Consider the following 24,037-nt stretch of genomic DNA (forward strand, 5'->3'; position numbering starts at 1 on the left):
CTTTTGTAGCCATAAGAATGCTTCAACGGTTCTCACTGAATTTCCACTGTTTCCTCCCCTGTGTCCCATTTGAGTGTTGTATCCACCTCACTTTTGGATATACATCCTAAAATGAGCTCGAAAAATGGACGGACGGTGTGGATTTCTCACAAACATATCGGAGGGACCCACCCAGCATCCATGTGCAGGATCTTCCTGCGAAAGAAATCCGCGTCCTTTCAGAGGGGGCTAAGTGGACCACCCCAAATACTAAACTCGAGCAGCATTAAATTTACAAAACATTAAATGCAAGAGTCATATCTTGTGTGGTCCACTTGAGCGTTGGATCTGACTCATTTTTGGCCTCGTGCCTTAAAGTGGTTTGAGAGAAGGGATGGACGGCGTGGATAAACAGATACATCATGGTGAGTTACCATAAAGAACCGCCCGTCCCGGGTTTGTGTGGCGACCAATGCTGGATCCCAAGTCCGGAGACTCGCGACGGAGGCAAAACCAACTCGTATGATAAATAGAGGAAGGATAGAACGCAACGCCACACCAGTTGCTCCCGGCATTTTTATTTTTTAATTTTCTTTTTCTGTTTCTGTAGCCTTCCCATGGTTGAGAAGAAGGATGGAGCTTGGACTTTTACGTCCAAGGGCATTTTGGTCATTGATCATCCTTGCCTCCCTTCTCCCATGCATGACTTGCATCGGAAACGGGTCCCCCGCCTTAGGAAACGAGACGGATCGACTCGCCTTGAACGCATTCAAGGATCGGATAATATCCAACGATCCTTACCGGGTCTTCAGCTCATGGAACGATTCCCTCCATTTCTGCGACTGGAAAGGAGTCACATGCGGTCGCCGGCATCCTCAAAGGGTCACCGCATTGAATCTTGGGTCCCAACGATTGGTGGGGGCCATATCACCTCGCATTGCAAACCTCACTTTCCTCAGGAGTATCAACCTCTCGAGCAACAGCTTCTATGGCGAAATCCCACGTGAAATCGGCCGGCTCTTCCGGCTTCGGGATCTTGATCTGAGCGATAATCAGCTGCAAGGAAGAATTCCCAATGACCTGTCCCGCTGCTCAGAAATCAAATCCATCCTTTTAAATCAAAATAAGCTCGTGGGCGGAATTTCCATCGAGCTTAGCACTCTGTCAAAGCTCGTGAAGTTGAATCTTGGCCGTAACAATCTCACTGGCAACATCCCATCAGCACTTGGGAACCTCTCCTCTCTTGTTTCTCTCTCTCTATTTGAGAACAGTTTGGAAGGAAGCATTCCAGATGAATTAGGACGGCTTGTGAAGTTACAAAATTTTCAGATCAGTTCAAACAAACTGTCTGGTCTGATCCCACCATCCCTTTATAACCTCTCGTCCATTGTTATTTTCTCTGCGGTACTCAACCAACTTCACGGAAACCTTCCAGCCAATCTAGGTCTCACCCTTCCTAATCTCGAATTTCTTTTCCTTTCAGCTAATGCATTTACGGGGCCAATACCAGTTTCATTACTCAATGCTTCATTACTTAATTGGGTTATTTTATCTCGTAATAGTTTTGGTGGATCCTTGCCTGAAAATTTGGGAAGATTACAGCATCTCAGTAAACTACAATTAGGTCATAATAAGCTTGGAGGTGGAGAAGGAGACAATGACTTGAGTTTCATCACTTCTTTGACAAATTGTACACGTTTGGAACTACTCGATATAAGTTTCAATCAGCTAAGAGGTATACTGCCCACCGCCATCGTTAATCTCTCTACAAACGTAACAGTAATAGGGTTAGGAGGAAACCCGATATCCGGAAGCATCCCAACGGACATTAGCAATCTCTTCAAATTGAATAGATTTGGTGTATTTGGCAGCTTTGTCACTGGTAGTATTCCTATTAGCCTTGGGAAGCTTCAAAATTTGCAGGGCTTGTATTTGTACGAAAACCAACTCTCGGGCCAAATCCCATCCTCCATCGGCAACATGACTCGCTTGGTTCAACTCAATTTAGCAGAAAATCGTTTTCAAGGAAGTATCCCTTCCAGTCTTGGAAACTGTCGTCATCTTGATTTATTACTCCTCCAAAGAAATGAGCTTAACGGCACTATACCCAATCAAGTTTTAAGTATCCCCTCTCTGGTTTATCTTGATGTTGGTGAGAATAATTTGATCGGATCTCTACCATCGGAAGTTGGTAACTTGACACAACTTCAAGAATTTTATGTTGATCACAACAAATTGATAGGTGAAATTCCCAGCACGCTATGCAATTGTCTGAGCCTTCAAGTCCTTAATTTGAGCAATAACTTGTTCCAAGGAGTTATTCCTCTTTGTTTTAACAATTTAGAAGGTATTAAATGGCTAGATCTTTCTCATAATAACTTGTCTGGTCATATTCCAGTAGCTCTGGAGAAACTTCAATCTCTAGAGTACTTGGATTTGTCATCCAATGATCTCGATGGCCAACTCCCAACTCAAGGGGTTTTCAAAAATTCAAGTGCATTTTCAGTCCTTGGAAACAACAAGCTTTGTGGAGGTATCCCACAACTACAGCTGCCAGCGTGCCCAAAGAAAGCTCCTAAGAAACATGGAAGGTCTATTTCTCTAAGAGTAATATTCTCCGTGGTCGGTGCAGTTTTAGGTTTGATTCTTTTATCAGCTCTCTTTGCTACTTTTTATCGGGTGAGAAGAAGGGCCAACAAGACAGCTTTGCCAGCGCTTTTCTTGGAGGGCCATTTGTTAAACGTTTCTTATGCTGATCTCTTTAAAGCGACTGGCGGGTTCTCTTCCGACAATTTGATTGGCGTGGGAAGTTATGGTTCTGTATACAAAGGAATACTAGATCACGATCAAACGGTCGTTGCTGTGAAAGTTCTCAATCTTCAACAACGTGGAGCTTCAAGGAGTTTCCTTGCGGAATGTGAAGCCTTGAGAAATATCCGACATCGGAATCTTCTCAAAATCATAACTGCTTGCTCAAGCATTGATTTTAACGACAATGATTTCAAAGCTCTAGTATTTGAGTACATGAATAATGGGAGTCTAGAGGAGTGGTTGCATCCAAGTGTACATGAGCAGCAAGAGTTGAGGAGCTTGAACCTTATTCAAAGGCTAGATATAGCCATTGATGTTGCCTCTGCATTGGAGTATCTTCATCACCATTGCCACATGCCGGTCATTCATCGCGATCTAAAACCAAGCAATGTTCTACTGGATGATGACATGTGCGCCCATGTGGGTGATTTCGGATTAGCAAGGTTCCTTTCTAATGTTGCTGGTAATACCTCTCAAGATCAAACCAACTCAACTGGGATCAAGGGATCTGTTGGCTATGTTCCTCCAGGTAATAATTTCATGGTTTTTCTTTCTTTTATCTTTTCTAAATGTTTTGCAAAAGTTTTTGAGATATCTAGATTGATTTCACAAATTCTCCAGCTCTAAATGCTACCATATATTGGTTGTGCTGTCTCTACCGTCGTTACAGTTGCCACTACTGCACACAGCACCGTAAGTCACAATGCCCCGGGTTGCTTCAATACACATGGACAATCCAACCAATCAATCGGGAATGGCCATTAGAGCACACATTTCATGGTAAATCACACCATAATCACGCAATTGGATGAGTTTAACCATTCCATCATAAAAACAGCATTCTATGGAATGAACCATTTATATGAAAACAGCAACGATATAAAAGTTCGAAATAGATAAATTTATAAATAAATAAATTTAAAAAAAAAAAAAAAAAAAAAAAAAAAAAATCACTTGAGAATGCACTGAACCATTGCCCATGCAACATTCGATGGATGCTAACTGTTTTGTATTGAGCTGCATTTTTTTTTAGCCTTATGTGTGTAGTAGGACTCATTTGTTGTTAGCCAATATACCTTCACAAATTCATGCTTCAAAAGTTTAAAATTAATAGGATAATTGTTTCCTATGCTTGCAATGATTACCACTCCTATGCCAAAAACTATTCTCTGTTGTTATCTATTTATTGGAATAAACCTTAATATTTGAAAATTTTGAGATGCCTAAATGACAGAGTATGGAATGGGCGGAATGGCATCTACACATGGAGATGTCTACAGTTACGGAATTCTTCTTTTGGAGATGTTCACAGGAAAGAGACCAACTGATGATATGTTCGAAGACGGTCTGAGCCTTCATCAATTTGCTGAGAAGGCTTTGCCTGATCTGGTGATGAAGATTGTAGACCCACGGCTGCTCTCCGAAGAAGTTCAAGCTCTGAACAACAGAGAACAACACCCCATTCCACGGAGTAAAATGCAAGAGTGCTTGGCTTCTGTGGTCAAAATTGGCGTCGCATGCTCTGTAGAATTTCCAAACAAGCGGATGGCGATGAGAGATATTGCTGCAGAAATGCATGCAATCAGGGACTTATATCTTGGGGTTGGGATTCACTGAGATCAGCAAAATGGGGCACAAACGTCGAACCAGGATTCTTCTTATCTTAGTTATTATTAACAAGCTGTTGTGGTTAGTCAAGTAATGGAAGATATGTGGGTGCAGAAAGCTTCACCATGCGTTTTACTTGGCTTTTTCAGCTTTGCATTCTTATTTTCAAGATATGCATACAAAAAGATTGTATTGTAATATTTTATTAATGTAAGAAATGAGTTTCCAACCAAAAATCAGTTATGGCCCAAAAGTAATGAGTAGAAAATCAAAGTAACTAATGATCTTGGTTATCAAGAAATGGAGACAACGTCATGATAAAACCTGCCAATGCCATGACAATCTGTGACACTTAAAACAAAAATATTAGCTTGATGCAAAACTTCCATGACCCCATGAAGTTTCAATGGTGAGTGTTCAACCCCCACTGTTTCCTGCGGTGTACCCCGCTTCAGTTCAAGATCAGCCTCATTTATGGACTAATATCCTCACATGAGCTTGTGTAACCAATGGACAGAGTGGATGTCACACCATGGTGGGCCACGTGCTTCCATCTACAGAAACTTCCAATCAAAGTGACTGTTGAGATTCACAGGCAAAGTTCACCTGGGGTAGCAATGGGTTAGGTTGGTTTGGGTGGCTCAAACCCAAATTCAACTAATTTATCAACTAGGTTGAAAATCTCAATTCAGGCCTAACCCTAATCATTTATAAATGGCTGACCCGAACTCAACCCACTGAACTTATTTTAATTAAAAAATAAAAATATATTTAAAATAATAATATTCATTTTGTATAAAAATATATAAGTATGAATAAAATCTCAATTAATATAAAATCAAACCTTCACTATAACCCAAATTACAAACATTATAACTAAGTTCAAGATTTTGTAAACTTGTATAGAATATTAGAAATGCTCTCTCATGGCAATATATTTTAAGTGCTTTTAGTTGCCTATGTGCACTTAAGACTGTCCAATTGTTCCAAACTGTCCATTAAGTCTGGATCATTAATTAGATCTTCTCTAATATTAAAATCTCCTATACATTAATACAGTGTGGCACCCAGATGATCGATGGCCCGGTTCTCTCACACACATTGGCATGCGTTGCCATGGCGGGGTTCTTGAGCACATGCAGGTGTGACGAAACTAATTTTGAATAACAGCAGATGTGTTGCCATAACAGCAAGATGTATTATGTACACAAATACTTCCATTGATAGGCATCTCAATACTACACAGCAATAGAGATTACTTCAATATACACGTGCTAATAAATACAAGGGAGCGCTCGTAACTTTATGACCCTTCGATCCTGGCCCACCCCAACAATCATGTTTCATCAGGCTTTGGTTCAAGGATTACGGGGAGTTTCTCTTTGTGGTCACCACGAATGACCTCTAACATCACCTGAAATTTAAACAAAAAATGATATTAGAGGAAGAAAAAGATATATACAAATTGTATAGGGAATCATTTTTAACTTGCTCAACATTTATTGGACAAGAACCAATCCACCAAACCATTTCAAACCAATATTTCAAAAACTGGACCAGTATGGGTGGTCTGATCTGGTGTGACCGGAAAAGGGATCCTCTCCAGCTTTGGTTGATTCAAACCATTTGAGGTGTTGAAAACAATTCAGACCAGGTGAAACTGTTTGAATAAGAGAACCTACGTAAAGCAATTTGAACCAGAAGTCGAGGTGGTTTCAAACATCAGTTTTATGAAAAGTTTTGATATTATATTAATGTCACAACTCAAACCAATTAGAACTGGTGCTGAACCGAATCACAAGCTTGACCAGTTCAACCTGTGCTTTGTTCTTTTTCCTAAATAAAAGAAACTCTTCAACTACATGAGTTCCACATTTTTCTAACCTCTGTCAGATACTCCTGATATCAGATACACAGTACACCTGGCCCGGAGTCCAATGGTGAGGGTGGAAAATATCATATTAGATCCTCCTGCACCAAAACTTCCCAGCCCTTTCTAAAACTTTATCAGGACTTGCAGACAGGAATTTTCCCTCACAGCTCTCCCATGACTAATGACTGAAGTTATAAGCCATCACTTGACCCCCTTTTACACAGACAGCCTTCAGGAATTACATGACCCTCAGCCAAAGGACACGCATGGTTCTCGGCTTCTGCAATTTGGCCCATAGTTCGGCAATCCAGACAGTATCAAGAGTCTCACTGTCAGTGGATCATTCTCCAAAAATCTCCTTGATAGGACAATGCTGGCCCTTCAACTGGACTGCAAATAGATCTCGAAGGAAAAGAAATGCATCCGTGGTCCTCATCCAACTGAAAATTGCAAAAAATTGTATGGCGAGAATCTTCCAGCTAAAGGCAGCAGCATGGGCAGGCACATGTAGAAACCGAAAGCACAAGGGAATGCATTAATCCTTTAGGTTGGGGATCATATAACTCCATTAGCATTGAGATCAAAGATTCTCATGAGAGACCAGCTTAAAAAAAGGAGATCACGAAGTCCTCCCAATTTTATGTTGGGGAAAGAAAAGCTGACCTTCACCTTCTCATTGGGCAAAAAAGGTTCAGTACTTCCTTTTCAGTCTACTGAGTGGGTTCATTATTTTTGTTCCATATTCTTTACCTAGTTTTGCAGAAATTTAGTCCCAGCTGATAGGGAATGTGGTTACAAGGGCCACTTTGGATGAAGAAGCGACAGGACCTCGAGCAGACATCAACAATCCCATATGCCAGCTCGGCATGCACTCATCCCTTTAGTGGGAAGAATGATGCAAACCAAGGAGGGTAATGAGGATGGTACTGTTATACTTACATTAGGCTGGCCATAATAACAAGCGCTGTTGACACTAAGCTTCTGACACAATGGGACAGAGTAACTGTCTCAGAGTGCCCGGTGTGGCAAAGAAAGGAATATACTTTGTGGGGAACTTTATATGCTTAGTGGTCATGTTTTGCAGCTTATACCATTTCATTGCATGTACTAACTTTAGTCAGCACACAAGATCCAATAATAAAAGCATTGGTAAACAGCCTTCTACTCGGAAAGAATGAAAAGGCAAACAACGAGATCAGAAATCATACTGTATCACCAACTTTACATTGGTCGAGGATTCTGTACAAATCACTCCCACTAGAGACCTTTTTCCCATTGACAGATGTAATGATGTCACCCAAGATAAGTCGCCCATAGGCATCTCGTTTGGTTGGCTGCAGACCCTGCAGAAAGCAGATACATCCATCAGGTATATTGTTGCTTGCTGGAAAATGAGCCATATTTTACCAAAGCTTTTAGAAGTTTGAGCTTCTTCTGAAAATTATGAACTGAAAACAGAAGTGTGCATGCTCGTGTCAATGAAAATCTATCAAGAATTATTTTAAGCGCACAACTGTACACTGGTCATTGAGGGAAATAAAGAGGAGTAGCGATAAGAGAACTGGCCATCTGTCAGGTCAACACCAATGAAGCAGAATACACCCAAACGAACAAGAAGCTGAAAATACAAGGGGAAGTTTAAACTGATCACAGCATACCAATTTCAGCATGCTGCACTCAAACTGGACATGTCGCACAATGTTCTAAGATCCAGACTGCTCAGTAGGTGGTTCCCACTGTGGATCAGCCATGTTAAAAAGAATCTCGACAATCAGACCATCTTAACCATTCCATCAGTGATTCAGAGACCTAGAAATGGATGGTAGAGGAACATTGACAGCATTCAGCAGTGAACAGGAAAAAGTTCCACATTCAGATGGGTAGGATCATCAAATCCCTGCAACTTGCATGTACTGGTGAGTATAGATTAAGAAAGAATGCTTTCCTGGAATTGGAATCTCAGGGGGATAGGATGGCCCAAGGAAGCAATAGCAGATGAAGAATGCAAGTGTTAATAGGTTTGAGTTTCAGACTTGCAAGAGACAAACGTCCAATTGATGCACAGGTCTCTAACTAGCCATGACACTTGAACACCTTCGATGCAATTGGAGCCCCAGGAGGGATTGTGGTCATTTGGAACAGAATTTTGTTTAAAGTTGATTGTTGGATAGGATCTTTTCAATATCAGAGTTGTTCAAGGAGATGAACAATAATCTCAGATGGATTTTCAGATTCATCCCAGCATGCGTGTAATAACCCTGGACAGAGAGTTATGGCAGCAATTGAACAACATAACAACAGGATAGAGTGAACCCTAGTGTGTGGGAAGTTATTTTAATGTCATCCAGTTCTCCTATGAGAAGATGAGGGGAGCAGAATTTCCAACAGCATATGGGGACAAAACTATGTAGTGGTCTCCTCATTGCATATTTATCATATAGATACTAGTAAGAAATTTTCTGTTTTTCATTTTTCGAAAAAAAATATTGATTAACAAAATATGTCATTAATGCACTATTTTTTAATAAAAGTTCTCATTATTTAATAGATAATTTATTCATTGCATATCCCTATTTAAACATATATTTTATATATATATATAATTTCCAAAAAAGAGTGGCTAATTTGTAGATCGACCTACGCTCACCAACATATTTTTTCCGTACTTGAATGAAGAAATTTGGATTTCCCCAATTTCCTTTGTTTCCACTTTCAAGATTGAAACCTCTTGCTTCGAGTCCATGCCGATGCATAAAATTCATGCATAGATATGGATCGACGCTTATCTTCTTCCTAATTTGTTGGGAAACAAAGGAATTTAAACAACTACAATTAAAATGTACACGCCTACTGGATTCCGCATCCGTTCCTCTCTAGTCACAAGTTCTCCACCAAATTGTGCTTTGATGTGAGATAACTCAAGTTGTCAAAACATGCCTACAAACAATTTCCTAGGAAAAAAAAAAAATCGATGAAAAATGGGGTGTTTTTTTTTCTTTTTTTGGAAATTTTCTTCCATTTCTAGCAATATACATAGGTATCAATGAATTATGTTTGACTTTTATAAAGGGGAGATGAATGATTTTTTTTTTCTTTGAAAAGCAAAGGGGGGATGAATGATACATGTGGTACATGAAATATATCGATCGACACGGGTTTTTTGTGAATACACCTGAGTTTTGAATTGTGCAAGTGCAAATGGAGTTCCTCAGCTAGCAGGGGTCTTTGGATGCAAAGCTGGAGGTCTTTCATCCACTTATCTTGGGCTTCCTTTGTGAGTACGAAAATCAGCTAAGAGGTTTGGGATCCTGTGGTGGAGAGGTTCGAGATAGAACTTTCAGCTTCGAAAGTAGATAGATGTCTATCATTTGGAGGCCATTTAAGTATAATAAAAGCAGCATTGGCTAAGATGATGATCTAGTCATGCCGTTCTTTGTGCCTAGAAGACATTATCAATAGGCTAGAGAGGCTGCAAAGAGATTTTTTTTAGAGGGGTATGAAGGAGAGAAATGAGTTCCATCATGAGGAATCAGAATACCTGCATAAGCAACATAAAGAAGGGAGATATGGAATGAAAAGTATTAATATCATGAATGATGCCCTTTTTTGACAAATGCCTGTGGATGTTTGGGAAGGGGAAGAAAGTTTCTAGATGCTTTCTTCTTCTTCTTCTTTTTTATCAGCTACAACAAGAAAATACAGAGTGTGGGAGAAACCAGGCATGCTCCCATTTCAGTACTTCATGAATTTGGAAAACGGTGTTTTTTTCTTTTTTGGTGTGTGAGTTGGGAAGGGGGCTATATTTTCCCAAATGGTGTAGTACAATTTATGAAGTTGGCGATGGATATCGAATCAGATTTCAGGACTTGGACTCTTGGTGTATTGATGGATCTTGTGCCAGGAATGGATGCAGATTGTGTCCTGCCCCTACTAGGACGTACACAGTACTGGCAAGGGCCCTCCATGATGCATGTGTTTTATCCACGCCATCCATCCATTTTAACAGATCATTTTTAGGCATGAGACCAAAAAGGATGCAGATCCAAGGCTCAAGCAAGCCACACCACAGGAAGCAGTGATGATAATGACACACAACTGTTGAAACCTTCTTAGAGTCCACCGTGATGTTTATTTGCCATCCAACATGTTCATAAGGTCACAGACCTGGATGAAGGAAAAACACAAACATCAGCTTGATCAAAAACTTTTGTGGCCCCCAAGAAGTTTTTAATGGTAGGCATTTAATCCCCACGCATCTGCCTCCTTTTTGGGCTCATGACTTAAAATACCAGCTTGATCAAAAACTTCTGTTTCCTGTGGCGTGGCCCACTTGAGCCTTGCATCTGCCTCCTTTTTGGGCTCATGACTTAAAATGATCTGTTAAAATGTACGGACAGTGTGGATAGAACACAGAGTCCCTGCCAGGACCTAGTCTGTCCTGGAAGGGATATGACAAAATCTGCATCTGCCAGGAATCCCCATGTTGTGCGTATTAGCAACAATGAAGGTGGCAAGGACTGCACGATATTTCTCAGTGGTGGGGAGGATGAAGAGACCCATTAAGTATGTAAACATAGATACTCGTATTCTGTAATGCATGCAAGTCTAAAGGAATTGTTGTCAACTAACATGCCAATAATTGTGAACATACTTCGCCGTTGGCTGCAAATAAACTTTCTATGGAGCGGTGTGGGGGAGAAATGCAAGTTCCATATTGTGGAATGTAAAGCTGCAAAAACGCAAGCTGGAATGAAAAAGTTTAATATCATGAATCATGTCCCTTTTGGCAAAATGGACGTGGAGGTCTGAGGAAAAGGAAGAAAGTCTCCGGAAGCAAGTTATTTCTGGTAAATATGGAGTGCATGAGGGAGAGTGGCACACTAAGGCACCTTCGAGTGCAAGGCTTCGGGAATTTGGAAAGTCACTGGGTTGGGGAAGGGGCTATTAAGAAGTTGGGCATGGATCCCCAATTAGATCTTGGGAGGAATCTTGGTGTTGTAATAGGCCCTAGTGCCAAGATTCACCATGTTGTACGTGTTAGAAGGAAGGTAACAATAGGACCTTCAACAAGAAGTTGGAACGGCCAGAACCGGAACCAGAAGAGGTCTATCAAAGAGCAAGGGAAAAGGCGATAAATTGGGGGATGGATATCAAGATTTTTGCTGGAATTTGTAGCGAGTTTTAGGCTCTAGAGGTGTTTAGTCTAGACTACTAAAGGCATCCGCTCCCTTTTATTTTGCTCCCACACCATGTACCTTTCCTTTGTTTAGTTTATAATAAAACTACCATTACCAATTCAAAAATTTTGCAGATAGCAGTCAATCCATGGTAGGATCAACCCAATGAATGGTCTGGATTCTGGATGATGGACTGTTGAGCCATATGTCCAATTTATTTGCATGCTGCATATATGGACAATGGCTTACCACACATGCAAGAATAACCCCTATATAAATAAACACAAATGAAGAACTAGAATCCCTGCAATAGAAGATAAAATGTACCGCTTTCCCAGCTGGACCATTTGCAGGAGCATCTAGGACAAGCACTCCACTAAGCCCCAGCTGCTCCACCGATTGATCTGGTGCAAATTTAATCCCTATAATAGGTCTAGTGACTTTCCCAAACTTTACCAGCTGGTCAACAATGCCACTGACCTACAAAGATGAGAAAACAAAAACGGGTTAATGGTTTGAAAAATGGTCAATTGGGGATTTCCACTCTTTAATTTTCTCTCTCCTACAAACTTTTAGTTGCCTCTCCAGCTAAAAGGGTCATAAAGGGATCAGTTTTTCACCATCGTCATCTAAGCTTTATACCAACTAATAGGGGTTGGCTACATGAATTGTTTCCACAATTCCACTCTATCAAGGGCCATAATGTCAGTTAAACAAAGGGATCAATTTCTATACAGCTAGAAAATCGCATGAGTGACCCTGTTTTTCCATCCAAGCATCAAAGTCAAGTAGCAAAGAATAACCACCGTATCTACTGGAATTGAAAAGCCAACACCAGTGGATGCTCCTGATGGAGAGTAAATAGCTGTATTTATCCCGATTAAGCTTCCTGAACTATCGAGGAGTGGCCCTCCACTATTCCCAGGATTTATGGCAGCATCCGTCTGAATAACATCCTGTATGGGACGTCCAGTTGCAGCAGAACTTATTTCTCTGCGAAGTCCACTGCAAAGAACATCGTGAAGGCATCAGCAAAACCCACAAATGACTTGATAGTGTGAACTTGAACTGGAGTGTGCTAATTATTGAGCATGGCACAAAAATGGAAGGGATCTGGATCACAATCGAGAATTGTGGAAAGACCTATATTCTATTTAGACAGAACTTATATGATAGACATGGATGGAAAGAAAATTTTGCACACCATAAGAAAAGAGAGCTAAAGCAACAACATTAACATCATTTGCATATAATACAGAAATGTACATATTCTCCATATAAATAATAGTTCATTCAAGTTAAATATAAGTACCTTAAAATTTCATAAATAATGAATATAATATCCAGTGTTGAGGATCAAATATTGCATATTAGACCCCAGTTATTACCTGATTTTACGAACATGATACTGTTTAACGGCCTATTTTAATCGTGTTTGTGTTGCAAGGTGAATTTAGGAGCCTAGACTGAAAAAGGGTACTAAAAGCATGGATTTAACGCTCATAAATCACCAAGGCAAGGGACGGACCCCAGAGGACCGAGATCGAAGAATTTACACGCTAGAGATCCGAGAAAATTAAGCCATTGACATTAAAAGAACCTGAAAATCGTCCAGAATGCAAGATCACAGGGTTCCCACCATCCGTTCGGCTCGAAACTTTATATCTGGCCTGAGGACCCTAAATTAACCGTACACGTCAAATTTCAGTCATTGGATCATTGTGGAAGTGGCCCAACGGACAGATCAGCCCCCAAATCCCTGATTTGGGGCCCACCTGATATCTGAATATGCTTTAATTTTGGTCTCAACCCCTTAAATGAGGTGGCAAAACGGATCGACGGAGCGGATTTATCATATACATCTTAGTGGACCCCACCTAGGATTGTGCGAGTGCACAGTGCGGTGCACTCCCGCACCGCACCGAACAGTCAGCCCGGTCAAAGCCAGGCTGACCCGACTTCTTTTGCAGAGATATCCAGCGGACGGACGTCTTCCGCCAGTTGCACATTGTGGCCCACCATTGGGGCCCATATGCTTGATCTGAACTGTCCACTCAATCTAGGATGTGGGGATGACCCCAGCCATGTTGAGTTTTTGACCCCTTACGCATGTACACACGTGGATAACCAGAAAACATAGGATGAACGGCGGAAAGATTTGATACAGTGAACCGCACAAAACTCGACCAAAACTACTCCTTTCCAACCGAAATTTCGCCAGAAATCCAATGAACGGGGTGGATTTCTTCGAAAACATCACCATGGGGACCACCGAACACATCAGCGCAATGAATTTCGCAGGCTACGCACGTCCGTGAAAACCGGCCGTTGTGGGCCATTCTGTGATCTCAATCATAGTTGGATCGATGATATGGATCATCCACAAGCTCCAGAAGGGGGTCTTTACCCTAACCACGTAGAAAAATTCGATTCTTTGATACTCCTTTAGGTGAAAACAAGATCCCAACGCAAGAGGCCTTGCGTTTTCCGTTGCGCACCGGCTGTTGGCTGCGAAAACCCATCCACCAACCTATGACTAGCTATAAAAAAGAGAGAGATGCGGACGTGGGGAAGCATCCTTAGACGTGGAGGCATCAAATCTTTTGGGGCAGCCGTTTAGGCATCTTGGAGCGAGGGAGCACGAGTTTTTCCTTCACTTATCTTCGTTTTTCTTCTTTTTCTGGGTTTTAGCTTGATCACGTCTGGCTAAAACTCTTAGTTATGGCTAAGAGGTGAAGCTTGTAGCATGATGGGGAGTTTTTAACGGTTTTGATTTATGTTTATGAACCCTCTTTGATGTTAGTTTGATTATATGGAATGTTTTTAGTCTTTAATAATTTATTGTGACTTAAATTACAGTAGATCTGCGATGGCTCTGTGCATGTTCTGTTCATTATAGGGATTATGAAAGTGGAAGCCCTATTGTTCACCATCGTCTCCCAGGCATGGTTGGATGACAGAACCCTTCCTGATGTTCATAAATTCCTTGAATTGGATGTGGATTGGTTAAAGTTCTGTTGTTTGCTTTGTCTCATTGGCATGGTTTTGTAATGGAATCAATTCTAATTCTCATACCTCTCATCTCTTGAAAACTGGATCAAAGGATGTTCAAATTGGTTTTTAATGAAATATTTTCCAACTGGATGAAAATAGGACTCTAATTCTAATTGCGTTCGTGAATCAAGCATAGATCTCCCTGATCTCTACAAGTGGATCCTTGGAAACGCTAGTTTTCCACATTTGAATTTTACAAGTTTTAGTTAAAGCTATTCATCATTATTCCCTTCAAATTCTCCCTGATTTAGATTACATCCTCACCTAGCTCTAGTTCAAGTTACTTTCAGATTACGTACGAGGTTCAGTCCATGTGGATTCAACCTCGGTCTTACCGAGATTATTACTACATCACAACCCTATTCTTGGGGTGTGAACATCCAGTAAAAGGAGAGAAGGCAAATGTGGATTTTCCCCTTAAACACATTGTTGAAGTCTGCCAGACTTTCAAAAAATGCCTTGTGCTTAGATGTTAACAAGTCTCATACACTGTACAGTACATATTAGTTAAATTTACTAACAATCTGCAGGAGAAATATGAAACATTTTTTTTAACATTAATATGGATTACTCCTTTGAAAAAAAATAAATAAATCACATCCATGGATTTAAATACCATCCTAAACAACTAGGTTTTTCCCGAGGGATATCAGCATTGGACCACAACGAAATTGGTCACAGGACTTAAATGAAATGAGTCAAGGCGAGTTGTATCGTTTGCTTTATCCAGGTGAGTGACACCCCAAAACCACCATTTAAATCCATCATCACATCTTCAAATGCATGCCTAAAAAGATACACCTGTTAGGTTTACTTTGTTTATAAGTTATAATTGAGAGATTTGAAGACAAGCTTTCAAGATGGAAAAGTTGATATCTTTCTATGGGAGGAAGGTTGACATTAATCAAATCAATTGTCCAATCTTCCGATCCAATCTTTTGATTATGTCATGTCCCTTTTCAGTTGTCTGAAATTAGTGTTGGATAGACTGGAAAGACTGACACTGAACTTCTTATGGTAGGGAGCAGCAGAAAAACATAAGTTTTGTCTAATAAATTGGGACGAGGTGTGTAAACCATTTGAAGGAGGAGCGGGATTACGGAATTTAGAGCAAATGAACCAAGCTCTTTTAGGGGAAATGGATTTGGAGGTTTGGGGTGGAAAAAGGACATCTTTGGAGAGGTGCTAGAAAGGAAGTATGGGGTTCAAGTAGGGGGTTGGTGGACAAGGGAATCATCATTATACAAGGCTTCAGTGTGTTGGAAATCAATGGCATCATTGAGGCGTAAGTTTATGGAGAATGTGAGCTTTTCTTTGAGTGATGGGAAGGACATCCACTTTTGAGAGGATATCTGGTTGGGGGAAAAGACACTGAAAGAAGTTTTTCCATGATTAGCAAGTTTATCCACGAAGGCAAATATATCGGTGGCACATTGTTTCTCTTTCTTAAGGGAATAAGTGGAGGGATCACAAGAATTTGTCGGATGAAGAGGCAGAAGATTTAGTCAGGCTTCTGGAGTTATTTCTGATGGGAATCAAGGATGAGATGGTGTGGACCAAAGGAAAGAGCAAGTGTTTCACTGAAAAAAAAAAAAAGCGTTTCACTGTGAAGTCATAGTATAAAGCTACAGGTGGGTCTTCAGAGGAGGGTGATCCTAGGCCTACAGCTTTGGTATAGCTATGGTGCCCCTCCCAAGTTGGCAACATTTGGGTGGCTTGTAGGAAAGAATAAGATGCTCACGGTGGACAATCTACATAAGAGAGAAATGGTGCTTCCAAATGTTTGTGTAATGTGCTTTCGAAGTGAGGAGTCGGTAGTTCGTCTTTTTATCCATTGCCCTTTGAGAAAGGAAATTGGGATAATTTTTGTAATCTATCCAGGTTGTCATGGGTTATGCCAAGCTTAATGGAGAGTTTTTTGCTAGCATGGCATGGAGGCAGTGTGAGTAAAGCAGGCAAGGCAATCTAGAGAATGGCGATGTTCGCCGGTCTATGGTTCATTTGGGGGGGGGAAGGAATAGTGGCTGCTTCAGGAATAGGTGTGGGAGGGTATCAGAGGTGTTCAATAGGGCAAAACTAAATGTAATGCAATGCTCCACAGCGTCAGATGTATTAGGCGGAAGTTTTTTGTTTCCCATTTCATGGTCTGAGTTGTAATTCTTTAGGCTTCAGCCAATTCTTAATAAAATTATCTTTCAAAAAAAAAAAAAAAACTCCTACTTGCCTAGCCATAAACAATGGAGTAAATCAGAATATTCCTGCTTATTAGCAAACTGAGCGGTGAATATGAAACTACAGATCTTCCTACCTGATAACACCAGTTGTGAGTGTATGGTCAAGGCCAAACTGCAGAAAAAAAAAAAAAAAAAGGTATACATGAATCTTCTAGTTAGTTTGGTAATTCATATCAGTAATCACCATATATAAGAAATGTTTGCACAACAGCAGACATCCAAAAAGTTTTAGAAGCAGTTTGACTGACAAGTGATTTAAAACATAACATGCACCCAGTGTCAAACAATAGAGCACCAAAATTTACCAATCTTTAATATTAAAGAAATAATCTAAAAGTAAGAAATAAATCAATTAATTGATAACCAGACAAAACTCGAGCTACAGCATATGAACCACAAGAAGCTCATTCCACCAAGGCCCCACACAGATAGCTACAATGTAGTACATGCAGCCTGGATATTGGTGGCCACCACTTTCAGTCATATTGTTGTTCAATTAGAAATGGACGATATTACAGTGATGTGATATGTTTGTGAAATACTATTGTGGTGGAGCTTGATGTGAAAATGCTGCAGGGAGTATCTAGTGGGCAGATCAGTAATTCAAAACTCATCAAACCAACTTTTTGCCTGAGCATTGACTCAGCTGGCACAGACCCAAACTGCAGGACCAGATGATTGATTTGACATGCAAAGATTCAGTTGGGTATTGAATTCCCTGAATCATTTTTAAGCATATCAGAAAAAACAAAAATGGAATAAGAAATCATTTAGGCCAACAAAAAACCCACTCATATCTATTGCGGTAAGTGGAAAGTCCTAATTTAAGTGCAAGGATATACAAACCGCAGGGGTAGTTTTATAATCACCCTGTTCTATTTTGTCATTACCTCGTTCTTCACTTATCTAATTGTTTAATTCCCTTCAATGTTCTAGCCTTGAAGATCTCCAAGGACCTCACCAGATGGGTTCCAAACATGCATATAGAAAGGATGGGAAGTAACTGAGATAGATATAAAGATGTATACGTTTAGGCAACATCAAGGTTTTACATTATTTGCTCTAAACATGATTTATAAAAATAAAATAAAAAATAAAATAAAATAAAATAAAATCTGTACAGGAACTCGAGCAGAAGCTCCAAAATATGATTGGATTGAGATTAGAAGTCGGAGAAGATGATGGGATCTGTTGGCATGTTAGCAAGCCTAATGGTTTCCTCTTGTGCCTAGAAGAGTGGGTTGTCCTCCACAGTATGAAATAAAAATAAAAATTCTAGAAATTCTAACGACAGCTTCTCAGCTAGTATATTTATTGTAAATCCTTGAAAATGTGCTTTTGTATGCACCGGTATTATCAAATGTTTGAGACGAGTCCATGAACCAGGTTGTTTGGTGGAAAATCCACAGATAACTACATGTTTAGATGTATAAATAGCTCACTGAAGTCTGACATTTCTTTCTTTTATTATTTTCTCTTCTTCTTCTTTTTCTTTTTCTTTTTTTGGATAAATATGTTCATTAATTGGTGAGTGGTGACACAAAGGAAAAGGAGGTTAACTGGCGTAGGCTGGTAATGTTAGCGATCATATGAGCCAGTTGGAAGGAGATAAATGACCGAATAAATCAGAAGTGGTTGTATATAAGAGGGCTAAGATGTACGGCATGGGATGGATTTCTTGTTCAAAAGAATTTGATCCAAATGATGCATCGCCATTAGAGGGGATGCAAATAGTTGTACATGGAGCTTTTATGCTCATTTCTATTATTTTTTTTATACAATCGTTTCTATTATTAATTAACCTTGCCTTTCAAAAAAAAGTATGTTCATTAATTTATCTCCTCAAGCATTACTGCTGTGACAGAACCACGATTAGAAAATGTATAACCATAAGAATACCAAATGTGTACCTGAATGTATAACCCAAGATGAGAATAGATTAACAAAATGTATAACCCTAAGAATGCCAAATGTATACCTGAATAGATTAACCAAATGTAAAACATTTCAAGAAATTAGACAGGATAACCATATCTTAATCCCACTTTTAATTTTATATAAAAATATGTGGAATCGGTAATGAAACCACTGGCACAGATGAATTTAAGAGCTCTATATGCGTTGAAACGTTGCTATTGCACTGATAAAATCTCAAAATAAATAGTGCCCAAATCATTAAAGAGTTGCGGTATTGTGGTTTCGCAGTTAAAGCATAAATCAGTCTCTTACCATACTATTGCAGTGATAAAATCCCAAAACAAATAGTGCCCAAATCATTAAAGAGTTGTGGTATTGTGGTTTCGCAGTTGAAGCATAACTCAGTCTCTTACCATACTATTGCACTGATTAAATCCCAAAATAAATAGTGCCTAAATCATTGAAGAGTTGCGGTATTGTGGTTTCGCAGTTAAAGCATAACTCAGTCTCTTACCATACTACACATAATCCTTTTCTTTTCCTTTCTTTTTTCTTTTTTGGGAGGCAATGAACTTTTATTGGAAGAAGAAAAAGAAGAAGAAGAAGAAGCAACTTTTTCTAGGGGGGGAACAAATTACCAATATTGTTAGTTCATGAGAAACACATTAAACAAGGATTGGCAACAGAATCCAGCAGTGGCATGAACAAAACAAATTGGCCATCAGAAAGCCTTCTTTCTTATGAATATTGGTCAACCCCAGGTTATGATGGGTAATGAATTAAGCTAAAATCACGTGTGTGAACACATTGAACTAGAAAACAACAAATAACAACGTAATGGGGATCTTATTATGGACCCACAAATGATGAAATAATAAAAATCTCAGAGAAAGCCTGAAATCATGGAGAGTGGAGAAATAATTCATGTATCTGGAGAAATTGAAAAGGATGTTGCCCATAGAATTCAAGCTGGGTGGAAAAAATGGATATGTGCGTCTAGAGTTTTATGTGATCGTCATTTACCACTAAAGTTGAAAGGGAAATTTTATAGGATAGCTGTAAGACCAGCCATGCTTTATGCAACAAGATATTGGGTAATTAAAGAATAACATGTTTGTAAATTGTAGGATGTGTAGCTGAAATGAGGATGTTGAGATGGATGAGTGGCAAGATAAGGAAGGAAAAAATTAGAAATGAATGCATTCGGGAGAATTTAGGAGTAACACCAATAGGTAATAAGATGGGAGAAAGTAGACTTGATGGTTTAGTCATGTGCGACAAAGACCAAAAATGATGCAAGACATGAAACAACGACGGTGGGGCCCTCCTTCTCCTTGCATACGTGCGTAGGGGGGGTGGCGTGCGTGTCCGTGTGCAGGTGATGTCCCCATCAACAAACTGCGCTAGTTAGAAGGAATGAGTTTGTTGAAGGTTCTAAAAGGGAGAGGGGAAGGCCCAAAAGGACGTGGATGGAGATTAAAAAAAAAAAAACTCAATGACCTATTGTCTAACTAAAGGTCTGGCCCTTGATAGATTGGAATGGCAGAAGAGCATTCATGTAGCCAACCCCAATTAATTGGGATAAGGCTTAGATGATGATGAAAGCCTGAAATCATGGATGCAAGTAACCTTTCTTTTAAAAAAAAAAAATAATAATAATAATAAGTACATAGTATGAAACATCAAAACAATTAGGCAACTCGGTTGGTAAAGTCCTATGAATAGGGTGAAAAAAAAGTTCACAAAGCTCTCCGTATTATCTTTTTCTTTCTATTTTTTAGTAAAGCTATAAAAATATTACTTGAGCATTCACATCTGATGTACCAAACACGTCCTAGCATGGAGGTGCAAATCTATGTCCAAGAAATAAAGTAGAAAAGCAAAAGAGAATATCCAACAATGCGACAGCATTATCTAAAGGAAAACAAACTCACGGGATTTCCAATAGCGAATACTTTCTGACCAACAAGCAGGTCTGCAGAGATACCAACAGGTATAGGTCTCAGTTTATCTTGCGGGGCATCAACACGCAAAACAGCAACATCCTTATCTTGATCAAATCCGACAACCATTGCATCATAGGTTGTTTGGTCAGCAAGAGTTACCCTGTACATAATCAAACAGCAAGAATTTGATTGCAAAATCAAAACCAAATCATTTTAGGGATTATTCAAGACCACAATGATGTATGACAACAAAATATTACATTAAAATAGCCCAATGTCAAAACAATAAGGCATATGAAATGGATCAAGATATAAAAGTAAGCACTAAAGCAATAGGATGTCATGTGCTTGAAAAATACTTCATTCATCAATGTTCTTCTATATACATGAGAGCGTAGGCTTGAGCCACCTATGTACAAGGAACACGAAGAATGTTGAGGAGGGTTGCCCATTTGGATCACCCCTTCTGCCCCACCAGATGGTTGAGTGTGGTTGTTCATCCAGTAGGTCCCGCTGTAGATGGGATAGATGGGAAAAATCTAGCTGATCAGAGATCCTTACCATCCACACAGAGGAAGGTTATAAACAATGTTCTGCATATCGTCATTACATCTTTTTTTCAAAGAAAAATCTAATACAATCAAACAACAAATCTAAATTTTAAAAATAAAAAAAACCACCAACTTGAGATCCGACGCCCCCCGAATGACATGATAATTCGTGACGATGTGTCCATCTTTGTCCCATATGAATCCTGATCCAGACCCTTGAGGCACCTCCAGTACATCCAATGTAAAAGCATCTTGCCTTTAAAAAAATAAATAAATAAATAAATAAAGGAAAAAAAAAAAAAAAAAAAACAAATAATCAAAACCTGGCCAAAGCCAGTAATGAGATGAGAAATTCCACTATGATGTGTAAATTGTCAAAAATCAATGAAGCGGAGTCCCTACCACAGATGCTGATCAGGAACTGTTAATATGGTGGGCCACCTGGTGGATGGGCCACAGTCCAAACTTGCTGCTGAGAATAGAATCCTAACTTCCTGATCATTGTAAGTTTTGGTCACGAAGACGAATCATTCCTCATACTTTGTTCAACTTCCAGCCATTGATCAGATCACAACCATTGTCATGTTGTCGCACTATGGTCCATCAGCAAGATGGTCCATCAATCAATGGTCATGATCATCACAAAGGTGTCCTAATAAGGGATTGTCAACGTCCAGGACATTGATCCTTGATTTTAGGAACTGCCCACTAAATCAACACTCCGACGCCTTACACTCGTGCCACTTGTGACAGGTGTATGGTGGAGATGTTTTGGTGGGAGCTTCATGAGCTAGTAGCACTTCTCCAGCAATTAAAAAAAAAAAAATCAAAGTAAGTGTGTTGCAGATAATTCAACAGTCGGATCAAGAGCAATTTACCGGGCCGCGAGATTGGTGATGTAGACGACGGACGGGGTGTTCTCCTGGAAGAGACGGACGGTGGCGACCTCGTCGGACTGAAGCTTCCGGGGAGGAGTGACGACGAAGGCCGACGCGGCATCCACATCAGCCACGAGGAGTGAGAAGGAGAGGGCGAGGGAGGTGCAAAGGACGAAAAAGGACTCGAGAGGAGATGGTGATGAGTTTGAGGAGATGGAACTGTTTTGGGAGAAGAGGAATTCGTGAAAGGGAGATGAGGGCTTTGCGTTGGGGACTGAGATGGAATTTGAGGTTTTGTGGAGGAGTGATTTAGAAAGGAGGAATTTGAGAGGAAGAGATTCGGATTTCTTGGAATGGTGGGACGGGATGGGAGGAGAGCGGAAGAAAGAGGAGATGAGTGGAAAAGCAGCTGCTACAGCTGCTGACGGTGCCATTCTTTCCGAAGGAAAGAACGAATTACAGGCGTCTGTTTGGAGATGCATCGATAAACAGGCTGTGTGAGTGGGGCCCACCTACTTGTCTAGAACGGACGGAGATCACCGCCCCGGGCGGTGGTGTGGTGGTGTGGTGGTCGCTGAGGGGCCCAGTGATTTATATGTCTTATATCCACGCCGTCCATTCATTTTGGCAGCAGCTCATTTGAGGACAGGAAACAATAAATAAATAAATAAAGCATATCCTAAAATCGACGGGACCGCAACACATGAAACAGTGGTGATTGAACGTGCACCGTTGAAAACTTCTCGAGGCCATAAGTTTTAGATGGAGCTGGTACTTGTCTTTTCAAAGGTGGGTGTCATTGTCCCTCTGTTTCAGGTGTCATGGTCCGTGTATGTATTTTATCCACGCCGTCCATCCGTTTTCCGGCTCGTTTTATCAGTTACCACCGAATTAGAGTATATCCAGAGCTCAAGTGGATCACATCACAGTGAACGGTGGGAATAATGAGCGCCACCGATGAAACCTTTACTGGGACCACAGTAATGTTTGTTTATTTGTCATCTACTTTTTCATAAGATCATACAACATAGATTAAGGACAAAATATAGATATTATCTTGATTTAAAACTTCTGTCATCCCCAATGATATTTCAACCATGTGGGGTCTACTTAGCTTTACATGTGCCTCGTTTTTTGGCTCAAGCCCTGAGTACCTGTTCGCGAGCGTGGATTTAAAACCCCCTGTATTTGAAAGTTGAAACCCTTCTACTGGGAATCAGCTATAATTCAAAAGTAGTTATGCATGGTATACGAACGTGATCTTGAATTTAATTACTAAATCAATTTTAATATCTCTAACTAATTAACCGATATAATGTTTAGCACAATAGTTGCCATAAGCCCAAAAATGATGAAATTACGAGTCTTTGATGGCCACAACCATAAAATCATGTTTGAGTGACTAACCAACTATTATTAACCGCTGATTTACATTATTAACCGCGGATTTACACAGACAATGTTTGGACGGTGTTAATCATCGTATTAAAATAATTATAGTGATGCAATTGATAATCTAATTGTTTTGGACATCACTAGTGGGGCACGTGTGCAATAGAATAATAGTCAGGTGACATACATATTACACATGCAACTCTTAAAAGTATTTTAAATGTAATCCAAGCTCTCGCCATGGATTTCAAACTCCCTCTTTGAGGGGATTTGAAACACCCAATTACTTTATAGTGCCAAATAACTGGGGGATTTGAAATCCTCTCAAATCCCCAAAATCCATGGTGCCAAGCGACCCCTAAGATTATCAGCTAAAATGAACAATGGAGTAGATAAAATGCATAAATTACAATGGGCCCCACATAATTTGCTCATTACACAATTTGCTTTCATGTTGTTATTTACCAAACATTTAATGTCACGGCCTCTAAATGTGCAGTGATCTAAATATCAATATTTATAAACCCTCCCCACAACTAATGATTTAAATATCAATACTTGTATTAATACATAAATGTTTGCCGATTGCACGAGTCTCTACATCATGTAATCAGTTA

General features: G+C 39.9%; 2 protein-coding genes across 3 annotated transcripts; one reads left to right on the forward strand and one right to left on the reverse strand.

Moving 5' to 3' along the window:
- The first annotated feature begins 527 nt into the window (after window positions 1–527).
- On the forward strand, window positions 528–4,660 carry LOC131234371 (putative receptor-like protein kinase At3g47110). The gene is made up of 2 exons (XM_058231202.1): window positions 528–3,319; window positions 4,025–4,660. The coding sequence occupies exons 1-2, from the start codon at window positions 613–615 to the stop codon at window positions 4,405–4,407; spliced, it is 3,090 nt and encodes a 1,029-aa protein (XP_058087185.1). The 5' UTR covers window positions 528–612; the 3' UTR covers window positions 4,408–4,660.
- An 883-nt stretch (window positions 4,661–5,543) lies between these two features.
- Window positions 5,544–22,534, reverse strand: LOC131234381 (protease Do-like 1, chloroplastic). 2 transcript variants are annotated; one of them, XM_058231214.1, is made up of 8 exons: window positions 22,029–22,527; window positions 21,284–21,406; window positions 20,588–20,759; window positions 16,811–16,848; window positions 12,255–12,453; window positions 11,776–11,928; window positions 7,480–7,614; window positions 5,544–5,812 (listed from the first exon to the last, which is right to left on the reverse strand). In XM_058231214.1, the coding sequence occupies exons 1-8, from the start codon at window positions 22,508–22,510 to the stop codon at window positions 5,735–5,737; spliced, it is 1,380 nt and encodes a 459-aa protein (XP_058087197.1). In that variant the 5' UTR covers window positions 22,511–22,527; the 3' UTR covers window positions 5,544–5,734. The 2 variants fall into 2 exon arrangements, with proteins under 2 accessions (XP_058087197.1, XP_058087206.1); XM_058231223.1 differs by lacking the exon at window positions 21,284–21,406 and having other exon boundaries at window positions 22,029–22,534.
- Window positions 22,535–24,037: the final 1,503 nt, after the last annotated feature.

Source organism: Magnolia sinica, chromosome 2 (genome assembly GCF_029962835.1).
Source record: "Magnolia sinica isolate HGM2019 chromosome 2, MsV1, whole genome shotgun sequence".
Lineage (NCBI taxonomy): Eukaryota > Viridiplantae > Streptophyta > Magnoliopsida > Magnoliales > Magnoliaceae > Magnolia > Magnolia sinica.

Coding starts and splice junctions, on each gene's coding strand:
- LOC131234381 (XM_058231214.1), bottom strand. CDS start 22,510: ATGCATCTCCAAACAGACGCCTGTAATTCGTTCTTTCCTTCGGAAAGA. Junction 20,760..21,283: donor CGGGGGGCGTCGGATCTCAA/GTTGGTGGTTTT, acceptor GATTATGTACAG/GGTAACTCTTGCTGACCAAA. Junction 11,929..12,254: donor TTTCAATTCCAGTAGATACG/GTGGTTATTCTT, acceptor TCATCTTTGTAG/GTCAGTGGCATTGTTGACCA.
- LOC131234371 (XM_058231202.1), top strand. CDS start 613: ATGGAGCTTGGACTTTTACGTCCAAGGGCATTTTGGTCATTGATCATC. Junction 3,320..4,024: donor TGTTGGCTATGTTCCTCCAG/GTAATAATTTCA, acceptor CCTAAATGACAG/AGTATGGAATGGGCGGAATG.